The following is a 27,665-nucleotide window of genomic DNA, read 5'->3' as shown; positions in this document are numbered from 1 at the left end:
GTAGCATTCTTTTACGTCGTTTCCGTTCGGCTTTTTTCGGCGTTTAGTTAAAGCTGCAATTTGGTGGCGTACGCAATGTTAAGTATGGCTGTCGTTCCCGCGTCGAATTTGAAAATATTTTTTTTTGTTTGCGTAAGTCGCCCGTGAATGGGGCTGGTTGTAATTTACGTCCACGTCAAAACAATGATGTCCTTGCGACGTCATTTAGCGCAATGCACGGCGGGAAATTTAGGGACGGCGCGGGGATGCGCTTCATTTAAATGAAACACGCCCCCTACTCGCCAATTTGAATTACGCGCCGTTACGCCACGAGAGATACACTACGCCGCTGTAACTTACGGCGCAAATTCTTTCTGGATTCAAAGCTTTGAAAAGTAAGTTACAGCGGCGTAGCGTATCTCACATACGCTGCGCCCATGCAATTGTACGTGAATCTGCCCCTATATGTTCATGTAGTGACTGGTTACTTTAAATGTTCGATTTAAATTTAGAGGGGGATCAGAGTGTAGTTACACTCTGATCCAAATTGTTATGTTCAAAACAGGGTCTCTGTCTCAGCTTACCTGTGCTGTGGGCTCATTCTGTTGAACTGGGGTGTTCTTCCCACCCCAGTGCAGTAGATGGCAGCAGTGGAGTCAAGGTTTGGGTGCTCTTTCCCAGCAGCCAATCAGGAGGGTTGAGTCTCGCTGTGCATGCTGTGGGAGAGTATTTATGGGAGAGACGCCATTGGTTCTGGGTCTTCTTCGTCCAGTGTGGCACCCACATCACGGCGCCCCAGCGTTATGGCCTACCTGGCCGGGGCATGCGTGCCACGCAGTGTTCCTGGTTCCGGGACCATGTTGGTCCGGAACATTTAAGCAGCGACGGGGACCCAGTGATCTACTGGGTTCCCAACTCTGACGATCCCAAGCGTCTGAGGAGTGCCAATGAGAGGCTGGCGGTCCAATAGGATTTCGACAAACCACCAGGGATCAAGGTAGCCGGACACTGAAGGATTGATCACCTAGCAGTCGGTACCTGGGCGACGTTAAGAAGGAGATCCAGGTGTAATTCACCTAAGGAGGATTGCCTCTGTAACTGCAATCAGAGAGGGCCTGTGGCAGAGGTGTCTCCCTGACGTTCATTCTAAGGAGGGTCTGTGGCAGAGACTTTTCTTAAAAGGATCGAGCGATACTCTGGCTGCCAGGTCAGTGAGAGAGGCCTGTCCAGGTACGCTATTCCCACTCACGCAGGAGTGGTGCAGAGAAGTGTTACACTTGGGAACAGGACTGTTTCCCTATTGCTACGCCTAAATTTGCTATTCTCCTTTCTTCATTCAACTTTCCTCACCACAAGTTTATTTGTTTTTACCCGGCTGGGTAATAAAGAGCACAGAAAAGGCACTTGTTGCGTACATTTCTTTACTACTGCTATATGCACCATTCACCCCTAGGAATTCGGAAGAGCCACAAGGTAAATGTGCCACCGAAAACAACCAGCAGCTCCTCCGGGGGTAGTGCTACATGCATATAGTCTTATAACAAAATAAAACAAAAAAATGGATTAGCTGGATATGGATGTGCATACAATTCCTGTAGATGAATGAAGATAAAATCCTCAGGAATTCACTAGATTAAATATCTGTCCCAGAAATATAAGGATGGATATAGTCACAGTGACAGGAAAACAGTCTCTCAAAAGTTCAGTATAGCAATGCAACCAGGAAAAGCTCAAAAACCTCCAGATCTCAAGGAAGTCTATTATAAAGAACAATAGTGCGGCGCTAAAAGTATGTTGTGCACAATAATTATAGTGACATAAATTCAAAGAACCCACTTTGAATTGCAACTAAACAAGTGAAACCAGTACATATGAAGACCATGCACCACACAAATATGATGCCGGATTAAAAGAACAATCACACAAACTGTTGCGTGAAATACTTCCTCACAAAGAAAAAATGACTTTCCAATGATTGACATATAATGTGAGATATCTCGTTGCCTGAAGAGATCACCAAGGCATCCAATAATAGATGTAAGTATATTGAGGTACTCTTACCATGGGGTGTGGACTCAGCTATTATATAACAGTAAGTCTCATGCGCTTAGTGGTCCCGACAGACCTGGATCACTGCAACCAACGGCTCCCTGGATGGTGATATATCCTCCAATCACCCTGATGGAATGGGTGTCACACTCAACATGAACCGGACGAATGGACCCTCCAGTGCAGAATGCAAAATAGAAAAATTCCAACAGGCTCGCAGGACAACGGAAAAAAGAAAAAAAGAGAAAAAAAAGAGTGCTCCAGATGGTGCAAGTCATAAATAAACCGTGACAGGTTTTTGTTAAAATTTCATATAACAAAAATTAAACGGATAAAAAGTGATCACATAAGAGTTATAAAAGCAGTATGGGATGCTGTGAAGCTGGACCCGACACATTTCGGCTTAGAAAGCCGTCACCAGGGGTAAGTCTATTATAGACCACGCCTACCAGGTGCAACAGGCAGGAGCTTACCAGAAATATATGACCGCTAATACACAGTGGTCAAACATACAGTTTAATAAGTAATGGACCTCTCATAGCCCTGCAATGATCAATATTCCAACCGGCAACCATACAATAGATGTCTCATGGACTACCGCTTGTCAAGCAACAAGCAAGGACACTCGTTATCAAAAGTATTGCACGATCACACCGGACATCATACAGCAAAAGATTAAAAAAATGCCCGCCATAGTAAATATCTGTGTATGCATTAAAAAAAATGTATTAAGCCATTGCACTTACAAGATCAAATGTAAACAGAGCATACAGGATACACTAGGCAAGGACTCCAAATTCAAATCTCCAAAATGGCCACAAGTGCTTTGTGCATACGTAGTTACATTGTACATTCTAGCTCCGCCCTGTGCATTTCATCATATGTGACATCATCAAGGGCTCAGGATGCATGCTGTCACCGTGTTATTTAGAGCACAGGGGTCCACAGGGAGGATCAAGACACCACAGGACAGGCAATAGTATTCAGGCAAGTCCCAAATTGAATCTTGTGTCAAGATGGGTCTGTGTTCAGCCTTAATATTTGACTCTACTACTACAGCGCCATCCAGTGTACCAGAGGAAAATGACAAACCTCAATATGTGTCAAGCTGGATATATGTTCAGCCATAATGTTTTACTGCACTACTGCAGCACCATTCAGTGCACCAGAGGCAAATGGTTAACACTTATAGATTATGCTGTGTCATGATCAGAGAAAGTGCATATGTTTCATATCATTAGCACTCACACATTTGTGATGCAACACAGAGGAAATGGTAAGGCAAGCACTGAACACTGTGACCCAGAACAAGAAGTTGCCCTATTCTAGAGACAAACTAAGTGGAATAATACATTAACATAGGGGAACTGATCTGCCATGAAGCTGCAAACTGCAGCCACAACATGAGCCATCATTACAAGGTATGACAAACAACATAGGGAATATAACTACAATAACACTTAGTTAAAACAAAAACATTTTAAACTATATAATGCCCTTAAAGGGGTTGGAAAGAAAAATAGCTTCCTTTACCCTAGTGCAGTCCTCCTTCACTTACCTCATCCTTCGATTTTGCTTTTAAATGTTGTTATTTCTTCTGAGAAATCCTCACTTTCTGTTCTTCTGTCTGTAACTCCACACAGTAATGCAAGGCTTTCTCCCTGGTGTGGAGAAAGCCTCTTGAGGGGGCAAGCAGGAGGGTCAGGGTGATATCTAATTTGCAAATAGAGAAAGGAGCTGTGTATTAGTGGGTGTCCTGACACTCCTGCTCGCCCTCTCCCCCCACAAGAGGGTTTCTCCACACCAGGGAGAAAGTGTCGCATTACTGTGTTTACTTACAGACAGAAGAACAGGAAGTGAGGATTTCTCAGGAGAAATAAGGACATTTAAAAGCAAAATCGAAGGATGAGGTAAGTGAAGGAGGACTGCACTAAGGTTAAAGCGGAGGTTCACCCAAAAATCAACTTTCTGCAATTAGATCCAGCATACTGCTGACATCTGCAGTATGCTGGTCTTTTTTTTTTGCACTTATCGTTTTAGCCGGGTTTCTTATCTGGCTCCGAGCGGGGATTTCTGCGGGGAGTAGGCGTTCCCGAAGACAAGCGTAGTTGATTGATGGGCTTAGATAGCGCGTCACGCCTTCTGAAAATAGCCGAGGTGACACTCGGCTGTTTACGGCGCTATACGGCGCCTGCGCCTGCCGTGTAGAGCTGACTGCGCAGGCGCCGTAAATTGCCGAGCGTCACTTCGGCTATTTTCGGAAGCCGTGACACGCTATCCAAGCCCGTCAATCAACTACGCTTGCCTTCGGGAACGCCTATACCAGGAAGTAATCACCGCTCGGAGCCAGATAAGAAACCCGGCTAAAACGATAAGTACAAAAAAAAAAAAAAAAGACCAGCATACTGCAGATGTCAGCAGTATGCTGGATCTAACTGCAGAAAGTTGATTTTTGGGTGAACCCCCGCTTTAAGGAAGCAATTTAGGGAAAACATGTTTTACCTTTACAACCCCTTTAAGAAGGCATAGACAGAATGACAAAAAACAAAGACCTTAAAGGGGTTGTAATGGTTTGTTTTTTATTTTCTAAATAGGTTCCTTTAAGCTAGTGCATTGTTGGTTCACTTACCTTTTCCTTCGATTTCCCTTCTAAAAAAAAATTGTCTTTGTTTTCTTTGTCTGTTCCTCCTCAGTAAGCTGTTCTGGCTGACTAACCCCCAGCGAGAACGGCTCGGATGATGGGGGCAAGCTTACTGAGAAACAGAAAGTGAGAAAATCAGACAAAGAAAAAAACATTTAAAAGGGAAATCGAAAGGAAAAGGTAAGTGAACCAACAATGCACTAGCTTAAAGGAACCTATTTATAACATAAAAAAGAACCTTTACAACCCCTTTAATGTGTTTTACGCTAGCATTTTTTACTAATAAAGACCTTCTCAAGTCTCTGAGCAACCTTTAAGGTGCTTATGAGTAAGCACATCTAGTGTAAAAAAAGTTAAGGTCCTTGATTGTTGTTGTTCTTCTGTCTATGCCTTGTCAAAAATAAAACTTACAACTGAGCAGTGAGCACCCATTTTTTTTGCTTTGGAAGAATTATATATCAAAATCTGGCAGTCCATGAGTTTTGCCTGTGCAGTGAAATATGAAGAAGCTGAATACTCCCTTGTGGCAAAAGTTTTCTAAGAAATTCATTAAGGAGTAGTTACAGGATTATTTTAAGGGCTTACATACAGATTGATGCAAATCCAGATTTTTAACCACTTAGCGACCAGCCCACGCAGATATACTGTGCCATATCATGTACCTTGTATGATCTGACACTTCCAGGTTTGGGGCACGAACGCGCCACCAGCGACTGGACACAGCGGGAGCCAATCAGTGAGTCCGGCGGACCCAATGTCAGCCAGGACCTGCCGATTGTTCTGGAAAGCAGCAGAACGACGGTCTGCCTGTGTAAACAAGGCAGATCACCATTATTTGAGAAGGGAAGACAGATCTTGTGTTTATGCTAAGCAAGAACACTGATCTCTGTCTTTTCACAGTAAATTCACCCCCCGCACAATTAGAAAACACTCAGGCCCCGTACACACGGTCGGACGGAACCGATGAGAATGAACCGAAGTTCAGTTTCATCGGACCAAACTGACCGTGTGTATAGGCCATCGGTCTGTTTTCCTTCTGTCCAAAATTTTAAAACATGCTTCAAAACCGAACCGATGGACTGCTGTCCGATCGGACCAAACCGATGGTTAGTACAGAAAAGCATCGGTTCAAAACCCGCGCATTCTCAGAATCAAGTCGACGCATGCTTGGAAGTATTAGTTTTATTCAGCATGTTGTGTGTTTGACGTCACCGCATTCTGACCCGATCGGATTTTGGACTGACGGTGTGTACGCATATCAGGCCGTACGGCCACTTCAGAGGTGAACCAATGAAAACGGTCCGACGGACCAGTCACATCGGTTTGGTCCGACCGTGTGTACAAGGCCTTACAGGGAACACAGTTAAACCTTTGATCGCCCCTGTTGTTAACCCCCTTCCCTGCCAATGTCTTTAGTACAGTGACAGTGATTTTTTTTTAGCACTGATGTATTGGTGTCAGTGTTTCCCAAAAAGCGTCAGTGTCAGATTTGTAGCAGTCCCACTAAAAATCATTGATCACCGCCATAACTAGTAAAAAAATCCATAAATCTATCCCATAGTTTGTAGACCCTATATCTTTTGTGCAAACCAATCATATATGATATATATTGGAGTCTTTTTTTTTACCAAAAATATGTAGCAGAATACATATTGGCCTAAATTTATGAAGAAATTTGTTTGGGTATGTTTTATAGCAGAAAATAAAATATATATATTTTTTTCTCAAAATTGTCAGTCTTTTTTTTTTTTTTTATAGCGCAAAAAATAAAAACCGCAGAGGTAAAAAAATACTACCAAAAGAAAGCTCTATTTGTGGGAAAAATGTATTTGGGTACAGCGTTGCATGACCGCGCAATTGTCAGTTAAAGCGGGGGTTCACCCCATAAAAATGTTTTAACATTACATTCAGCCGAGTTGTCCTAATGACAATCGCCTGTTTTTTTTTTATTTTATCCCAGTACATACCGTATTTTCACCGCCGCTTCCGGGTATGTCTTCTGCGGGACTGGGCATTCCTAATTGATTGACAGGCTTCCGACCGTCGCATACAGCGCGTCATGAGTAGCCGAAAGAAGTCGGACTGCGAGTCGGCTCTATATGGCGCCTGCACACCGATGTTCGGCTTCTTTCGGCAACTCATGACGCGCAGTATACGACGGTCGGAAGCCTGTCAATCAATTAGGAGCGCCCAGTCCCGCAGAAGACATACCCAGAAGCGGCGGTGAAAATACGGTATGTACAGGGATAAAATAAAAAAAAACAGCCGATTGTCATTAGGACAACTTGGCTGAATGTAATGTTAATTATTTATTTTTTTGCGCGAACCTCCGCTTTAAAGTAACGCAATGCCATTTCACAAAAAATGGCCTGGTCATGAAGGGGGGTAAACCTTCCCAGAGCTTAAGTGGTTAAAAGGTTCATGGACAAATATCTAAGGACCACAGTGCACTTTTGTAGTGCAGTGCCTTATAGCAGTGCATGTTACATATATTTATGAATGTACAATATTTATTTTGATTTGCACCCCAAAGCATTTAGACAACACTGCTCCATTGCAGCACATCACAAAGCATCCTAGCGCACTGTTGCACCGTGTCAGAAAAAATGCTTCATGCCCGATTTTTATTTTTCTGTGCATATACCCAGTGCAGTGACTGGCCTCAGGCGATGCACAGAGATCAAAGACATCCTCTTTCATACAGAGGCTGGATAGTGCATTATCGCTAGTGCATTATTGTTTGTACAAGCTGCTGATACATACAAGTTTGGAAGTCATTTGGAGAGGAATCCTATGCTTGTATAGTTTGGTGTGCTGGGAGCACCTAAAATATGTGAGTACCCTTATGTTATGTTTTCTATATACATTTTTAAACTAGCGATAATGCACTATCCAGCCTCTTTCTTTTTTTTTTAATTGAGGATAACCTCTCTGGATTTTCCTGTGGGGTCCTGCTGAGCCAGTTTCACTTAGAGCTCAGGAGCGGTTCAACTGCTTATGTAGACCAAACTTAAAGGGGTTGTAAAGGTACAATTTTTTTTCCCTAAATAGCTTCCTTTACCTTAGTGCAGTCCTCCTTCACTTACCCCCATCCTTCGATTTTGCTTTTAAATGTCCTTATTTATTCTGAGAAGAAGAAATAAGGACATTTCATTCTGCTGCTGGTCGTGTTATTGAGCCACAACATGCAGAAGAGTTGGTGGAGTGGATAACAAAGCCGTCCTCATCCTCCTCATCCTCTGTCACCCAGGCTCAGAGTAGTTTGCCTGCCAATGCAGCTGCCAAAGCAGCCTCTTCCATCGGCTCCTTGTCAACAGTCACTCCTTCCCTAGCCCCACCATCAAGCACGGAGGAGTCCCTCGAACTATTCGGTCACAGTGTCGGGTACATGGTGCTGGAGGATGCGCAGTGATTTGAAGGCTCCGATAATGGTACCCAGGTTGAGGAAGGGAGTAACATGAGCCTACAGAGAGGGGGTGCCCAAGAAGGACAAGAAAATGGCAGTCATGTTCCGCCAGCTGCAGCATACTGCCAAGTTTGCTCCAGTGACGAGCAGGGAGGGGATGATGAGCTCACTGACTCTACTTGGGTGCCTGATAGAAGAGAGGAGGAGGAGGCACATCTCCAACGAGGCAGGATGCCCTCCAGGGGGCACCCTATTGCATTACACCACAGAACTAAGCAGGTGCAGGGCGCTGCTGACTCCCTGCTTATTTCGAGAAGTTCTTTGGTGTGGGCCTTTTTTGACACGTGCGCAGCAGAGCGCTCCATTGCTGTTTGCAACCTATGTCTGTATTGGATCAAGCGTGGCCAAAACAGCAGCCCTTGGGCACTACATGCTTGACCAAACATATGATGACCTCCCATGCAGTCCGTTGGCAACAGCACTTGAAAGACCCACATCAAAGAACAAGGCGGACTTCTCCTTGCTCCTCATCTGAGATCTCTAACCTCACTATACCTCCAGTCCTCAAAGACACCTGCACTGAAAGGAATGAAGGTACAACAATAGGTTTTCCAAGCACTTGAGGCCAATCTGCTAGCAGTACACCACTATCCAGTTTTAGCAGGCAAATTTCCCTACCCCAGTTGCTAAACCGTAGAAAGAAATTCGGTCCCAGCCATCCGCATGCTCAGCGTCTGAATGCTAGCTTGGCAAAATTGTTAGCACTGCAACTGTTGCCTTTTCAGCTGGTAGACTCTGCCCCCTTTCGTGAATTTGTGGAATGTGCAGTACCTCTGTGGCAGGTTTACAAACGCCATTTTTTTTACGGAAGGCCATTCCGGCTCTCTACCGGCAAGTGGAAGGCAATGTCTTGGCCTTGATGGACAGGGCGGTCAGCAGTAAGGTGCATATTACCACTGACTCATGGTCCAGCAGGCATTAACAGGGATGTTACCTTTCTTTCACAGTGCACTGGGTAACTCTGCTGGCAGCAGGGAAGGATGCAGGACAGGATTCAATATTGTTGGAGCTTGTTCCGCCACCACGCCTCCAAAATGCTAGTTGTGATTCTTCCACAGCTCTCTCCACTACCCCTCATCTTTTTCTTCTTCTATGGCTTCTTCCTCTGCAGATTTGTCCCTTGGACCAATCGTGCTCCGTAGGCATTCAAGGGGCTACGCAAGCACTTGAGTTGGTCTGCTTAGGGGACAGGAACCACACTGAGGCAGAGATTCTGTAAGCTCTGCAGGGGCAGGCTCAGAGGTGGTTGACGCCATGCCAGCTTCTGCCAGGAATGGTTGTATGCGACAATGGCACCAACCTCATCTCTGCCCTCCAACAGGGACTCTTGACCCATGTGCCCTGTTTGGCTCACGTCCTGAATTTGGTGGTGCAGCGGTTCTTGAGCAGGTACCCAGGCTTACAGGATCTCCTGAGGCAGGCCAGGAAAGTCTGTGGTCATTTCCACCGGTCATATAATGCCAGCACTCGGTTGGCTGACATTCAAAGGGAATGTAACCTGCCAAACAACTGCCTCATTTGTGACATGCCCACTAGGTGGAACTCAACGTTGGCAATGCTGCAGCGGCTTCACACACAGCAGAGGGCCATCAATGAGTACCTGTGTGAGTTTGGCACCAGGACAGGGTCAGGGGAGCTTGGCTTTTTTTTCGCCATGGCAGTGGCTACTGATCAAGGATGCATGCACTGTCCTGTCACCATTTAAGGAGACCACAAGGATGGTGAGCAGTGACAATGCATGCATCAGTGATACTGTCCCTCTTGTCTTCCTGTTGGAGCACATGCTTCGTGGAATAATGGACAGGGCACTTGAGGCAGAATAGCAGGAGGAAGATGAGGACTTCCTTACCTCTCAAGGCCCAGATAGTATTCCTGCGGGCTCCTCAAATACACAGGAAGAAGAGGAGGAGGAGGAGGAGGATTGTGTCAGCATGGACATGGAGGATAACACTCAGCAGCAGTCTTCAAGGGATCGTTTTCAGTCCCCAGAAACCCATGGAGTTGTATGTGGCTGGGAGGAGGTAGTTGCGAATCATGTGATCCTTAGTGAGCCAGAGGACTCACAATCGAATGCCTCTGCAAACTTACGCTGCATGGCCTCCCTGATTCTGCAAAGCCTGCGAAATTACCCTGGGATTCAGGGTATCAAGGAGAGGGATCATTACTGACTGGCAACCATTCTTGATCCACATTACAAGGGTATGGTTGCAGAACTCATCCTGCTGTTCAGAGTATATACTGTAGGGCCTGGGGGCCCCACGCCTTAATATCCATACCAGACCCAAAGGACCTAGTAATAGACTGGGGGGGGGGGGATTCACCAATGACGTTTTTCTCAATGATTTTCATCTACCCGACAATACATTACAGCCGCTAGCAGTTTTAAATGACTTTTTTTTTCCTTTAGAAATGTCATTTTGCTGCGGGACTGTTCTAAACACGGGAAAACTATGCCACTTTACAGGCATACTATAGTCACCCCCCCCCCCCCCCAGGCACATTATTTAAAGGAATATTTCATTTTTATTGTTTCACTTTAAACATTATTAAAATCACTGATACATGTCTTCTAGGGCAGGACCCGGGTCCCCAATGGCAATAACTTGCATATTAGCCTTTAAAATTATCACTTTCAATTTTTTACGTTTGTGTCCCATAGACTTTAACGGTGTTTGTGTGTTCGAACAAACTTTTTGCCTGTTCACATGTTCTGCTGCGAACCGAACTGAGGGGTGTTCGGCTCATCCCTAATAGTAACCAATCAATTTCTAACGTCAGCTTGTTCAATTAAGCTTTGACAAACAAACCTAGCTGTTTGGTAACTATGCACAGCTGCACCAGATTCTGTGTGCAGGGCCGCTGATAATGCAGTAGTCGGCTTTCCTGTACTGGGCCTGGGTCCCATCAGTTCAAAAGGGAGGCCCAGGTACCTTCTGAGCAGGAGGGCTAGCTGTACTGTCTCATTGCAGACACCGATCCTTTTCTCCCTGGGGCATTGGTACTAGCACATGTGCCACTTCCATCTGTTGTCGGGGCCCCCCTGTGTGCCCCTTTCCCCTTCAACGATTCCGACTTCCCTCCTCTCCTCTCCAGCCAGAAGCTTCTGCGGGCACACAGGGGGATGGGTTTCAGGGTGGAGAGCAAGGGAAGTGGTACGAAAATATGTCATTTTCTGGCTCCTTCTTTTTCTGAACGAACACAGTGAGCGATCGGTACCAATCGCTCCTTTGTCCATTCATCACTGAAGCATAGAAAATTGTAATTACTATGTTTCAGTTTGTGAATGAGCAGGAAGCCTCAAATATTTCATAATCATTTATCTGTGCAGCTGAGATGGCAGAGAAAGGGACTGAATCTGAATCTACAGAATGTTTTCAGTCACTTTTGACCGGGGGGCTGTAGGTAGGCTGGATGGGGCCCTGTTATTTTTAACAGCAGCCCTGTCTGTGTGCTCTCATTTCAGTAACCCCCCTCCCCCAATCTGTGAGTGATAATATGCTGCTGCTAATATTATGATTACTATTTTTATTTAATATTATTTTTATTTTACTCTCAGCTGCTGATGCTCCTGTTATAATCGCTGTTTTCAAGTGAGACTAATGCCCTGTACACACGATCGGTTCGTGTGTGGGCCCCATCGTTTTTTTCCCATCCGTAAAAAAAAATAGAACCTGCTTTAAATTTTTCTTATGGTTAAAAAAACGATAGAAAAAAACGATTGTCTGTGGGGCAATCCATCAAAAATCCATGCATGCTCAGAATCAAGTCGACGCATGCTTGGAAGCATTGAACTTCATTTTTCTCAGCACATCGTTGTATATTACGTCACCGCGTTGGACACGATCGGATTTTTTAACCGATGGTGTGTAGGCAAGACTGATGAACGTCAGCTTCATCGGATATCTGATAAAAAAAAACCCATTGATCCGTTTTCATCTGGTGAACCGATCGTGTGTACAGGGCATAATACTATATTTATAGCAATAGTACAGATGCATTTTAATAAAAACGTATAAAAGATATTAGCAGTATAGTTTCCAAAATAACTAAATGAAATGCAAATTATTTTATTAAAAATTAGCTAAATAGCTAAAATACTTGCAGTATACTGATTATAAAATAAAGTATATAACATTGTCTGCAAAATGCTGTAAATGGTGCCATTAAATCTTTTATGAAGTACATCATAAAAATGCAGGTGTGATTCCCATAGTAAATTTTAATTGATGTGTGCCTGGGAAACCTATAAACCTTTGAATGTTAAGATAAAAAATATTACATTTAAAAGAAATGTGCATACGATTATTTTCATTAAAATTTACAGAAAAAAAAAAACTTATAGGAAAAAAAATATTTAAATGCATACTTATACTCTAATCCAGTGTTAAAATATCCCTACTTGGAATTTCAATTTCTGTATCTTCGAATGAATACTTAATTAGTATTCATCAGACTGGAGATGATTTATTGGTCATGATTGAATTCTACCCAAATGTTATGCATGATGCTTTAATGTCCAAATCATAAAACATGCCCAGCAATTTGATTTGTGTTTCTTTAATAACAGGTTTATGGCTGATATAATATTTTGAAAAAAGAAAAATGTGTTTCTTTAAAATCACTGAAATATGTTTATGCATTGATCTGGCTGCCATCACTGTACCTGTGCATTGAGAATACTAATCATCCATTCCATTTGTGCCTCCTGTGTATCACAACAGAGATGCCTAAAAATAAAAAAAAAATCCTGTTAAATACCATGTTATTATTATCAGTTTAGAAATGTAGATTTTAACATGTTACCAATCCACCATTATATAACAAACTTACACACAAAAAGAGAAGTGGGTCATTTGTATTTATTATCTATGGCTGTGCCAAACCTTTAGAGAGATTTATTTTATTACAATTTGTTTCCCATTTAACCTTAATAAAATCTTTATTCATAAAATCCTCCTTTTTCTTGCTTTTATTTCTTTTGCTATTTTAACCTCTTTAGGACTGCCTGCCCGTATTGGACTGTGGACAGGCTGCTCCTACAGGCACAATGACGTACCTGTACATCGGTGGCCTCTTCTGGGTACAGGGAGAAGGAACAAATTGTTTTTAGTAAAAAGCAGCACATAATGCAAACATTAACATTTATTAGCCACACACATAATCCCTTGATTACCCAGAGATGCTAACCCCTTCCCAGCCAGTGTCATTTGTACAGTGATAATCTATGGTCACTATTAGTGTCACTGGTGATGTCAGTCCCACTATAAGTCGCTGATCACTGCCATTAGTAGTATAAGAGAAAAATCAAGTATGTATCCCATAGTTCGTAGACACATTAACTTCTATACTGTACAAACCAATTAATATACACTTATTTGGATACTGGGAATTATTTTTACGAAAGAAAAAAAAAACAGTGGTGATCAAATACCACCAAAAGAAGCTCTATTTGTATAAAGAAAAAACAAATGTATTTGGGTACAGCGTTGCATGACTGTGCAATTTCCACTTAAAATAGCGCAGTGCTAAATAGTACAAAACGGCCTGGTCACGAAGGGGGTTACTTGAAGAGGTGATGAGGGGGACACTTGCGACTGGGGTCTGGTGTTCCACTATTGTCAAGGGGCCCCAGCAGGGTTGTTGGTCACAGGGCTCTGACAGTTCCCCCTCCCTCACACAGATGAGAGAGGAGAGAGCTGATCTGCTGCTGGGCTCCACACTTCCCACGGTGCACACACAGGAGGAGAGGGGCAGGAGAAGGAGCAGATCGGGAATAGGGAAGGGAAACTGTCCGTGCAGGCTTTATGCTTTATGAGAGAGACACTCTCAGCTCAGAGTCCTGCTGAGGAGGCACTGATAGGCTGCACTGATGGGCAGCACTGATGGGCTGCACTGATGGGCACTGATCGGTGGCATTGATGAGCACTGATAGGTGGCACTGATAGGCAGCAATGATAGACGGTACAAATGGGCACTGATAGGTGGCATTGATGAGCACTGATAGGGCTGCACTGATTATCAGGGCACTGATGATCAGTGCCCTGATTATCAGTACAAACAATGTATTGACAATCTTGCCGATTATTGGCTCTCCTTCTCTCACACAGGGAAAAAAGGACTGCAAGTCTGTTTACATGTGATCAGCTGATCATATGATAAAGGATCGCTGTGTTTGGCCCTATATCGGGATCTGTGATCAGCTGTGTCCAAAGGACACCGTAGTCACAGAGGCGGTTATATGCGTGCCCCAGGGGGACATGGGAGGCAGGTCTCTGAGAGGATGCCCTCCCAGAACTAAAAAAAGCCTGGGGCTCAGATGGAAGGGGTAGTCAGGGGGGCGCTCCATGGTTTCTTGCACGGAGACTTGATGGTTCTATTAACGCCTCTGAAGGGGGCAAAACCTTCCAGAGCTCAAGTGCTTAACTGCTGCTCAGTTTCTAACAATTTCTGTCCAAGTGAAACTCCATACAGAGCTGTATGGACAGGGAGAGGCAGGGTTGTGTCCATCTTCTAAATGTTCATCTGTGTTTAATTTCTGAATAGCAGATCAAACTACAGGTTTGTAGTGAAACATGAGACAATACATGCACTAATTCAGTGTTTTTCAACTCCAGTCCTCAAGGCACACCAACAGGTCATGTTTTCAGGATTTCCTTTAGATGAAACGACTGTGGTGATTACTAAGGCAGTGAAACTGATCAAATCACCTGTTCAAAATAATGGAAAGCCTGAAAACATGACCTGTTGGTGTGCCTTGAGGACTGGAGTTGAAAAACACTGCACTAATTAATTAAACTTATATATACTGTATATGCAAACTTTCCTATTTCATATTTTCATATAGTATGTACTATAAACTACTTGAAGGAATGACATGGGACCATATCCAAGAATTTTCTGATGAAAATAGTATTGTTAGTAGTAACCAACAAACATTTATAAAATACTGTTCTTGCCAGACCAACATTTTGACATGTATTTTGGCATTGATGATATTGTATGTATCCTGATAGGAAACTAGTTACAGGGGCACAACCAGAGGGTGGTGATTAATGGCATGATTTCTGAATGGTTTAGAAATGTGATCTGGGTACACTCTGTCCTGGGACCAATTCTGTTTAACTTGTTCATAAACGATATAAAGTTTAAAATAGTTCAATTTTAGTGTTTGCCGTTGATACAAAAGCTAAGCAGGGCAATATGTTTGCAACAGGACATAGACTCTTTAATAGAAACAATAAAATAAAAAAATGAGGGGTGGCCTGCTATATGGCAGATATGTTTCAACTTTAAGAAATGTAAAGTAATGAACGTAAGAGCAAAAAACATGCATGCAAGTTACTCAAAGGGAGAACCTTTGTAAAAATCATAGATGGAAAAGGGTCTGGGGTCCCTGTAGATCAATAGCATACAATGCCAAGCTCAACAAGCAAGGCTGACAGACTATTAGCATGCATTAAAAATGATATTTGCTCAATATATAAGATGATAAGACAAGAGGAAGGATGTCTTTGAACTGGAGAGAGTCCAGAGAAAAGGAGGACATATGATAGCGATATACAAATCTTCAAATCAGTGGTCATCAACCCTGTCCTCAGGGCCCACTAACAGGCCAGATTTGATGTATTACCTTGGGGAGATGCAGACTAGAATACTGCAATCACTGAGCAGCAAATGATAGTACCTGTGATGTATTTAAGTTATCTTGCAAACCTGGCCTGTTAGTGGGCACTGAGGACAGGTTGATGACCACTGCTTTAAATGGTGACTCTAGCATTGGAAAGACACATGGCCATGTGATGAGAACTGTTGGAGGGGGTAAGGATGTGGAACTCTCTTCCACAACTGATGGTGTCAGAGGGGAGTGTAGAGAAATTTAAAATGTTTAGATGTGTTTCTTAGTGAACATAATGTACAACATTATGTAAAATGGTAGTGACTAGGGATGAGGCGAACACACCACCGTTCGGTTCGCACCAGAACCTGCGAACAGACCAAAAGTTTGTGTGAACTTTAGAACCACGTTAAAGTCTATGGGACTCAGAGGGGGACGGGTCACGTGATGAGTGGCCACGCCTCACCTATATAAGAGCTTCACTGGCTCAAGCCGCGTCATTCGCCGGGCTGCCTCCGGTGGAGACAGGCGGCCGGCGATGCGTGCGCTCTGCATCCCGAACCTGGATGAAGAGATCTTCTCATCGCTGGACCCCGGGGGAGAGGAGATCACCTGTTGCTGGATACTGACAACGTTGGAGCGGGGATCGAGAGGATGGATTTTTTGTTTTTTTACTATTATTTACACTTCCATAGTGAATTGGTAGAGGTACAATGTACCCCATTACCAATTCACATGGGGGGGCGGGATCTGGGGGTCCTTTTTGTTAAAGGGGTCTTCCAGATTCTGATAAGCCTCCCGCCCGCAGACCCCCACAACCACCGGCCAGGGTTGTGGGGATGAGGCCCTTGTCTCCATTAACATGGGGACATCCTCCCCATGTTGAGGGCATGTGGCCTGGTACGGTTCAGGAGAGGGGGGTGCTCTCTCGTCCCCCCCCCTCTTTTCTGCGGAAGGAATGTATAAATATTAATGCTGCTGTCTGCATAGCTCCACACCTATGATCCAGAAAGCTCTTACAGCTTTTTTGGACAGTAGAGGGAGTAAACAGACTAGAATCAGCTGAGAACACTGAGCATACCTATCTAATCAAATGCAGCTGCGATGAATACAGTGAGCATCTAAATGTACCTAACACAATGATTACAGCCACGCTGATTGCAGTTTGACAGGCTAAATTTACCCTTCAAAAACACAGTTCAACACACAGTGAATCAACACTAAATCTATTGATTTAATCCTAGCACCTATCTAAGAGGGTGCTACAAATATACCGTAATATGCAAACATATGTATTTTTTTTCACTATCAAATAATTCTAGTAAGATGAGACCACCAAAAGAATAGTACAAAAAGAGGAATATGGGAATCCCACTTATATCACAACTGCAGTACTCACCGATACAATATCGGGGGATGTAATCAAAAAATATGTAACTACAAATATAAAAAAGAAAAAAGAAACAGACAAATACACTCCCTAAAGAGTTAACTGCATTATTAATTAAAGCTAAAGCATGTATCAAAAAATACCAATAGACATATAAAAGCCAAGTCCCCTATCTAATATAGGGAATAAATCCAAAACATTCCCCATATATAATTCCAGTGACCGTATATACAGCTGATTAGCTAAAAATATATCTCCCTAAAAAAGAAGACAAATATAGCAGCATGCACACCCACCCTCCCCCAAAATACGAACACCCCCAAATGCACCCCAACAATGACCGAGCCACTATCTAAAAGAGATACCTATAAATGTTCCTACATTGGGCAGTGTATCCCTGAATTAGGTAATATGTTACACTGTCCCTAGGTGAAACCCATGACCTGGAGTGTACACATGAAAGGAAAATCCTGGAAGTATATATCAGCCATCAATTTCAAGCGATAGGAGAAAAAGTGGGAGGTCAGTCACAATTTTCTAAAATATGCAAATTAATGAAATGTCCGTTTGGACCATCAATGGTCACCATTAGAGATGTAAATGTAATCTAAATCAATTCTCCATATAATCAATATTGTTAGTGGATATGGAGCGTATCAGCCACTGTGAAAATAATCTTTCCATGTAAAACACTCAGAGATACATCCAGACCTAGATGTCACCTGGATAATATCTGCAATAAAGCAAGCAAAGTAGTAATTATGGCCACATAGATGTGTATCCCACTACGTGTTGATATTGACCCTCTATAGAAAATATGTTGAAAAATTATTGTCCATTACTCGGTACATGTGACGCCTAACCTCATTAACAGTGAGTGACACCGCATATTCAACTGCTTGAATAACTGCCTTGAACTTTAATGCATCTTAATACCGCTTACCAACTAGGATTTCATCTAACAATGTGGATATACATGCAATCATGGACATATGATGCTTGCCGGTTTTTGCAAGTGACTATATGAATTATGAGCCGTTCAACATATTTTCTATAGAGGGTCAATACCCACTCATAGTGGGATACCATATGTGGCCATAATTACTACTTTGCTTGCTTTATTGCAGATATTATCCAGGTGACATCTAGGTCTGGATGTATCTCTGAGTGTTTTACATGGAAAGATTATTTTCACAGTGGCTGATACGCTCTATATCCACTAACAAAGTCAACAGGCGCATAGATTAACTGAGAAATGGGTCTGGTCCAATTATCAAGGGCTAGTGCCGAAAGGGTTTATATGCTAATAATAAGTGAACTTTATCTTCTATATAAATAGTGACATGTGAGTGACTTTGATGTGTATGCAAGTGTTATTCCTATTTATAAAACTTGCAGCAACTGTGGGCTGGTTGTGGCAAAAGGCACTAAATGTGACAAGGTTAATCAGGAGATGTGACTCAAAGCAGATTAATGTGAAGTACTCCTTCTGTTCCTCCTTATTTTTTTCTGTAAGTGTATTATGATACCATACTATGACAGCTTAAGCCATATTTTTTATGTGACTCTTGTATTCTCCCTCCTCCAAAACTTAGGCTATATGTAAGAACAAAAGGTAAAAGTAAGCTAAAGAAGCTTTAATATTAGCGGCGGAACCTAAATAATACATCATTCTAGTAACACTGCTCAAGGTCAATTGATTACAATAAGAAATGTGTTAAGTTGAAGCTCTACAGCCACTCACAACAAATAAATAAATCCAGTCTTTGTTCGCTTTACCTACATAGCTTTTGTGTTAGCAGTCTTGAGCTATGTTTGCTACAGTGACTGGAATGCTCCAAACATGTCATATGCCTCCTGGGTATACTAGTGGTATAAATATATTTTTAATTGTGCTATTATTTAAAAAAATTGTGCATTTGTATGAACATTTTGAACATTTTGAAAAACTGTGCAGAAAATTAAAAAAAATTGAGACTTAGACATACCATTGATGTTTTTCAAAACAAGCAGTTAATCCAAATCTGAAAAGACAAATAAAAAAAATGAAATTATATTTAGAAATGTATGATAATAAACACTAATATGAGAACATGTAGTATAGGCTTATAATTCAGGGCTTGATATAGTAAGGTTATCATTTGTCCCTGTTTCCCAGGGACAGTTCCCATTGTGACGGTCAGTCCCTTGGAAATAGTCTTCCCTGGCCTAGATTCAGGTATAATTGCGCCCTCTTACGGAGGCGCAGCGTACCGTTTTAACGCTGCGCCTCGGTAAATTACCTGCGCTACACTACATTCACAAAGCAGTAGCTCCGTAATTTGCGTGGACGCTCCGTAAAAATGGCCGGCGTAAGTGCGCGTAATTGAAATGATCCCGTAGGGGGCGTAGATCATTTAAATTAGGCGCGTTCCCACGCCGAACGTAGTGCGCATGCTCCGTCGGGAAACTTTCCCGACGTGCATTGCGGCAAATGACGTCGCAAGGACGTCATTTGCTTTAACGTGAACGTAAATGGTGTCCAGCGGCATTCACGATTCACTTACGCAAACAACGTAGTTTTCAAACATCGCGACGCGGGAACAACGGGTATACTTAGCATTGGCTGCCCCTGCTAATAGCAGGAGCAGCCTTACGCGGAACCCGACGAACGCAAACAACGTAAAATGCGTACGCAGGGCGCACGTACGGTTGTGAATCGGCGTGAGTATGCAATTTGCATACTCTACGCTGACCACTACGGGAACGCCACCTAGCGGCCAATCGTAAGAATGCAGCCTACGATACGACAGCATAAGAGCCTTATGCCAGTCATATCTTAGGCTGCAGTCGGCGTAACGAGCTTTCTGAATACAGAAAAGTCGTTACGCCGGCGCAACTAAGCAATTGCGCTGCGTAACTATGGACGCAATTGCTTACTGAATCCACCCCCCTGGCTTTATCTACAAAAATCAGTGCAGCATAAACCTTACAGTGTGTCGGCATCAATTCAGTACTTGTATGCACAGGCATCAATTAAAAATTGAAAAAATGGGACAAGTGAAAATGGGGCTGATGGACAACCTGGTGCCATTAGACAATTGCTACACATGCACAGGCATCTCTGGCTCTGCTATTTTTGATGCTGGTTAAGGGCTCTTTCACACGGAACGGATGCGTATTGATCCACTCCGTTAGCCCGTTTGGCTCAGCGGGGATTCCTCCATAAATCCCCACTGAGCTGTCGGCGGACAGGGCGGTACCCGCACACAGTGCAGAGACCGCCCTGTCTCTCCTCCGCTCTCCCCTATGGGGAATCGGATGAATACGGACCGTGTGTCCATATTCATCCGATCCGTTCCGCCGGACGGAGGACAAATAGGGTTTTCTTCCGTCTGCAAAAGCGGATATTTGCGGACGCGGATGGTTGCGGACGTTAGCGAATGCATCATCCGCTAACGTCTGCAATCCCATAGGGATACATTACAAGTCCGTAAACAGACTTGTAATAAACGGACCGTTTGTCTGTAGGTGTGAAAGGGCCCTTAGTGTTACTGCTGATGTGGCGACTGTGCGCTGTTAGGTTTACTCTATGCTGCAGGGTGTCCAGGGATATTATTGAGGATTGCCACAATATATCTACCAACATGGGAAAAAAAATTGAGGAAAACCAGGAAGAAAACCAGGTACAAGCTAAAGGACGAGGTTTGAAACATACTGCAACTGCACATATTACCCTGCAATTTGTGTGCTACTTGCTCCTGGCCTGTGGTCTTTGTGTGTTAAACTGGATACACACTTTTGATTTCCTTTAGATTTTCCTTTGACTATGTAGTGCAAGGGCCTGCCTGATTGCATACAAATTGAAAGTGTTTAGGTTTGACCCCATATTGTATGGTTTTGGTAAATCTAAAGGAAAAAATCTAAAGAAGATTGTATAGTGTGTAGGTATGGTGTCTCCTTAGCTCTGCTCTCTGTGCATTGCCTGCACCTGGCCCCTGCACAGCGTAGACTAAGCCCCCTTTCACACTTATACGACTTGTCCCACAATTTTGGACTGAAAAATCGCATGACAAGTCATTCTCCATGATTTTCAATGACTACCATTCATATTGGTATGACTTTAAGTCGTGGCGACTTCAAAGTAGTCCCTGCACTACTTTGGTCCGATTTTTCCTTACCTTACTGGTCATTGATTTCTATTAATTTTTTTCAGTTGCTTACCTTGTTGGTGGTTTTATCTTCTTTTTGACGCCCATAAAAAATTTGCATACCACCACAGGCAACACTTTATCTGGTTTAATGTTCTAAATGAAAAAAAAAAAATGGTGTATACATAAACTCAGCAGTGTGACATTTTCATTAATATATGCTGCTTCATTTCTATTGAGGAATTACTAACAGAACACAAAGGTATAAACAGTTGATAACAGTCAGCTTATTAGGCAGACACTCTTCAGATTTACTAAAACTGGAGAGTGCAAAACCTGGTGCAGCTGTACATGGTAGCCAGTCGGCATCTTACTTTAGGTTGTTCAGTTTACCACTTTCCCACTGGGCACTTAAAGCTTTCGGTGTTCTCACACTTTGAATAACAATTACTCAGTCATGCAACACTGTATCCATATTAAATTTTTGCCCTTTTTTCACACAAATATAACTTTATTTTGGTGGTATTTGATCACCATTGTGGGTTTTTTTTGTGCTATAAATGAAAATATATATATATATATATATTTTCTTTTTTTCGGTTATAAAAATTAGCAAATTAGTAATTTGTCTTCATAAATTTTGGCTAAAATTTATACTGCTACATATCTTTGGTAGAAATAACCAAAATAAGTGTCAGCAACATGGCCGTCACAGGACTGGCAATAATGGCTATATCCAATATGATTGCCTTAAGCGTACCCAGGTGTGCGTGGGAAGCGCAAGTGGCGTGACAGATGCTGGTGCCAACTGCCCTATTTACACCTGCTACTGAAGACAGGATGTTGCTGGATTATCTTCAGCTCCCCAGTGTTCCCTGTGCTTCTGTGTCCTTGATCTGTGGACTTCCTGTTACCGACCCGGCTTGCCTTGACCCTGCTCTCTGATATATCAGTTTGACCCCTGGCTCACATCTGGACTTTGATACTGCTCATTCTCCAGTGTTGATCCCAGCTTGGCTCCTTAACTCTGTTGTTCCTGTCTCAAGTGTATGACCCCTGGCTTGGCTCCTTAACTTTGCTGTTCCCGTCTCAAGTGTATGACCCTGGCTTGCTCCTGTTTATGCTTATGGACTGATCCGCCCCATATGACCTTTGGCCTGGATCCCGGTTTCCCCTTTACCAAAGCACCTCAGGTTCTTCCAGTGCTACCAGTCTGCTACAGTCATCCCTTGAGTATCAGCTCATCTGACTAAAAGCAAACACCTGGCAAACCGTGCTTCTTTGATTACAGCACTCCCTGTTCCCAACTCCAGGGGTGTGCTGCACTTAGCCGCAAGGGGAGCCCTTTTAGCATCTCGGCCTTCATACCAGAACCTGACAATAAGTGTATATTATTTGGTCTTTGTGAAAGTTAGAGCCTATAAACCATGGTGCCAATCTCTGAAAGTTGATCACACCTGATCACACCTGATGTATTGATGGTCTACCTCATTTCTTGAGACACTAACAAGCCAGGAAAGTACAAATGCCTTTAAATTACCACTTTTTGGAAGGTAGACATTCCAATGTATTTAGTATGAGACATGGTGAATTTTTTGAAGTTGGAATTTTTTCCCACAATTCTTTGCAAGAATTTTTTCTTCACAAAATTGTCATAATAACAAGTTATTTCTCACACACAGCATATGCATACCACAAATTACACCCTAAAATACATTCTACTACTCCTCCTGTGTTAGGCGATACAACATGTGTGAGACTTTTTCACAGCCTGGCTAAATACAGGGGCTCAACATGCAGGGAGCACCATCAGGCGTTCTAGGGACATAAATTACACATTTAATTTCCTGACTATCTCTGAGGCCTCGTACACACGACCGAGAAACTCGTCGTAAATGAAACATCATTTTCCTCGACGAGTTCCTTGTTAGGCTTGTCGAGAATCTTGACAAGCTTTCTTTGCGTACACACTGTCAAGACAAAATCTTGTATACACTCCAAAAAGTCAAACCTCACATTGTACTTATACAAGAGACTCACTTTCGATCTGATAACGTTCCTAAACTATTAAATCAGTACTTCCCTACAGTATACTATGCCACCAATGAGATAGCAAAATCGAAGTGGGTCTCTATCCAAACATTGACCTTTCCAAATCTCCGACGTACATCGGGACAAACTGGGCAGATATTTTTTTATCAAGGGCACACTCTAGTCAGATGAGACCAAAATTAAACTTTTTGTGTGACTGAAAACTAACACTGTACATCACCCTAAACACACCATCCCGACCGTGAAATATGGTGGTGGCAGTATCATGTTGTGGGGATACTTTTCTTTAGCAGGAACAAAGAAGCTGGTCAGAGTTTATGGGAAGATGAATGGAGCCAAATACAGGGCAATCTTAGAATAAAACCTATTAGTCTACAAAAGACTTGAGACTTTGGTGGGGGTTAACCTTCCAGTGGGACAACGATCCTAAACATACAGCCAGAGCTACAATGGAATTGTTTAGTCAAAGTCCAGACCTAAATTTAATTTAATTTAGAATCTGTGGCACAACTTGAAAATTGCTGTTCACAGACGCTCGCCATCCAATCTGACAGAGCTTGAGCTATTTTGCAAAGAAGAATGGGCAACATTTTCACTCTCTAGATGTGAAAAGCTGGAAAAGACATACCCAAAAAGACTTACAGCTGTAATTGCAGTGAAAGGTTGACTCATGGGGGCTGAATACAAATGCAAACCACACATATTTGTAAAAAAAAAAATGGAAAACCCTTTATCTTTTTCCTTTAACCACAATTATGTGCCTCTTTGTGTTGGTCTATCACAATTTGTTTATGGTTGTAACATGACAAATTGTGGAAAAGTATGAATACTTTTTCAAGGCACTGTACATTGCCAGTTATATGCCTCGTACACACGTACGGGATTTCCGATGGGAAAAGTTCCCGTTGGAAATCCCAAGGGGAAAGCCGAGAACCTGCTCGGTTCAGTCTTCAGTCTTCCTCGGTTCAGTCTTTCCCCTACACACGGACAGTTTTCCCTACAGGAAAACTGTGATGGAGCTTTGGCCGGGAATCCCGGCCATGTGTATGCTCCATCACAGTTTTTCCCATAGGAAAACTGCCAAAAACCACTGGGCAAAAGTCCACCGGTTTTCCCAGCGGAAAAAAGAGAACTGGTTCTCTTTTTTTGTCTGGCGGTTTTTGTGCAGTTTTCCCGTCGGAAAAACTGTGAGGAGCATACACACGGCCGGGATCTCCTCACAGTTTTCCCGTCGAGAAAACAGATTGTGTGTGTGCGAGGCTTTATAGTTTGTTAAATACCGGATGCCATCCTTTACATATTTTTGTACATACCTTAGCTGCTGACCTAATTTGTTTGAACCTCACTTCTTGAACACCCCTTTCCCTGAATGCTGTGTTTCCTATGTCTTTGTCCTAGGTTCCGGGTTTAATGCTCAGCTCTGGTTATTCCTAAGAATGGTCTCCAGCTACTCCCCCAGACTATGTTTCTGCTTTATCCCTTGTTACTGCCTTCAACCAGGATATAGCTCATGGCCTGAACCAAGCACAAACATACACATTGACTAGTACTCTGCTTTGGTCTGTCCAGTTACCAGTTGCTGCCTCAGAATTCCAATATAACTTATTTTTTTAAAACAATACTCAACCAATCACCATGTGTGGATGCCCACTAACTTACTGTGCGTGGCATAGAGGAAAATATTATTTTGGTGTCTGAAATCTGAGGTATTAAAGATCAACAACATCTTGGAAGTGAATCTAAGCAGAGGGAACTGAGGAAAAAGGGTATGCAGGATAAAGATGAACTGACCACTTTATAGACTCCAGATGTATATACAGTATGAAAATAAACCACAGTGATCCCACTCAAATATATATTTTTTATTTTTGTAAGTATAGTATAACAATCACCCATGATATATCTAAGTAGCCAACATATAGTTTTTCCTATGACAGATAATGACTGATAGATAAAAACATCTGATATATGCAAATTTCCTACTTACTGCAAGGTCCACATGCTATAAAATATATAGCTACTGCTCAGCAATTTACAGAGTTATAAATATCTTGTTTGTCACAATAATTAATGTATTTCACGTCAAAAAAGTCAATAAAGAACTTTTGACTTCCTGCCATAAGAAAAGCATACATATTGATTATGTAGAGTCATCTCCACATAATTGGCAATGGAAGATTTGTTATATCATGAAAATGGAACTACATTTTTTATACATAAAAAGTAAGAAGGTGAGGGTAAAAATAAATACTGAATATGGCTGATAAACTACAACTATTATAATGAAAAAAAGGATTTATATTAGAAGGCATGCCTTAGGATGTAGACAATGCTTAAAATAAATCTTAAATTTACACATTCTTGATGTCTTAAATTTTCAAAAAACAACTTTTTCCCCTTTACATATTTTTTGGTTTTGTTAGCGTCACCATATTACAAATTACATTACCCATATTGACAGGTATTCAAATGGGTTTTAACTGGTACTATCTTTCATGCGCAGACAAAGATAAAAATCTGTCTTGCCCCTGCTATGACAGTGAGTAGAATTAATTGTGATGATTTCCTAGCTTCCGCAGTCTGTTTTTAAGTAAATGTAAACCCTACATTTAATAAAGCACTTTGCATTATATATAATTGTTTTTGATAACATTTATTTGTCATCCTCTTTTGCATCTTGCAATCTTTTAGATTGTAAGCTCTTCTGAGCAGGGCCCTCTTAAAGGATCACTAAAGGAAAATATTCTTTTAGCTAAATAGCTTCCTTTACCTTACTGCAGTCCTGGTTTCATGTCCTCATTGTTTGTTTTTGCTCTGAAGTAGCTGTAATTCTGCTCTGATCTCCACACTTCCTGCTTGTCTGGCTCCTTATGAAAAATCTCATGGCAGCTTTTCACTGTGTCTAAAACTCCTCAGAATCAATCAGATTCATTTTAAAAACAAAACACTGCCCTGGATTTGTTTGTTTTTGTTCTGTGTCTCTCTGTACTTCACAGAAACATGAAACCAGTTTAAAAACGAAAGTGAAACTAGAGGCACATTATATGATTGATTTTTATCTATTTTTAATCGTTTTTAAAAGGAATCAGTTAACTTTTATGTCTCTATACCCTGTAAACAGTAATTTCAGCAACATTTTTTTTTTCCTTTAGTAACCCTTTAACCCTCTTGTATTTTATTGTATTGTAACTGTACTGTTTCTCATTCGATTGTAAAGCATTGTGCTGTATAAATCCTGTATAATAATAATAATAATAATAATAATAATAATAATAATAATAATAATAATCTTAGTGTTTCAGATTCCCTGCTGCCCTTTTTAAAGCCACTTTCTGTCTACATGAATGCACTTCAGCAATGGCTGCATGGGATATCTCTGGGCATGCCTGTGTAAGGTGTGATGAAGCACCGTGGCTAAGTGGTTAACATTTTTGCCTGGTAGCACTAGGGTCAGGTTCTCCCTGTCCATGTTCTCCCTGTGCCTGTATGAGTTTCCACCCATACTCCAAAGACATGCTGGTAGGTCAATTGGCTCCTGTCTAAATTGCCCCTGGTATGTATATGTATGAATGTGATTTAGAGACCTTAGACTGTATGCTCCTTGAGGGCAGGGACCAATGTAAATGTAAAATGTATATGTAAAGTGCTGTGTAAATTGATGGTACTATACAAGTATCATAATAATAAAATGGCCATTTCTAGTCTCCATCAGAATCTCATGTGGTAGCACATCTGGTTGTTAAAAACTGCTACTTGTAGTCTCCATCAGAATCTCAACCTTAAACATCACCGAAACTGAAGAATTAAAACAACCTATTAGAGAAGTGGAACTAATAGAAGCCATTAAAGCTCTGAAACCAGGCAAGAGCCCAGTCCCAAATGGATTTACTGGCCAATATTACAAAATGTTTACGCAACTACTTACAACCCCTCTACTAAGAACCTTTAATTCCCTTAGCAAACCACAGGACATACCAAGCTTATTCACATTGGTACAGTACATATTACTGTACTCCCGAAACCTTATAAAGACACTGCAGAATGCAAAAGCTATAGGCCAATTTCACTTTTGAACCTTGACTTGATTTGATTAGATTTAAAACTTCTAGCTACAATTCTGGCCAACCGCCTCAGACCACTTTTCCCTAAGGTCATCGAACCTGAACAAGTGGGCTTTATGCCAGGGCGAGGTACAATGTGATCAAGGTGGTGAGCTTGGTACACAAAATGCACATAGATAAAATCGAGAGTCTTCTCCTATCCATGGATGCAGAGAAGGCTTTCGACAGAGTGGCGTGGGACTACCTTCACTTAATGTAGACATATAAGGATAGGAAACCATA

General features: G+C 42.2%; 1 protein-coding gene across 2 annotated transcripts in view; it reads right to left on the bottom strand.

Moving 5' to 3' along the window:
- ARAP2 (ArfGAP with RhoGAP domain, ankyrin repeat and PH domain 2) overlaps nucleotides 1–27,665 on the bottom strand; it is a 481,396-nt gene that overhangs the window by 24,548 nt on the left and 429,183 nt on the right. For both annotated transcript variants that reach the window (XM_040335148.1, XM_040335150.1), the window contains exons 29-31: nucleotides 21,344–21,426; nucleotides 19,129–19,164; nucleotides 12,799–12,862 (exon numbers count right to left, since the gene is read on the bottom strand). In XM_040335148.1, the coding sequence (XP_040191082.1) occupies nucleotides 12,799–12,862; nucleotides 19,129–19,164; nucleotides 21,344–21,426 (183 nt within the window). The remainder of the gene's footprint in view (nucleotides 1–12,798; nucleotides 12,863–19,128; nucleotides 19,165–21,343; nucleotides 21,427–27,665) is intronic.

This window comes from Rana temporaria, chromosome 1 (genome assembly GCF_905171775.1).
Source record: "Rana temporaria chromosome 1, aRanTem1.1, whole genome shotgun sequence".
NCBI classification, from domain to species: Eukaryota; Metazoa; Chordata; class Amphibia; order Anura; family Ranidae; genus Rana; species Rana temporaria.
This window is presented reverse-complemented; position numbering and strand designations above follow the sequence as displayed.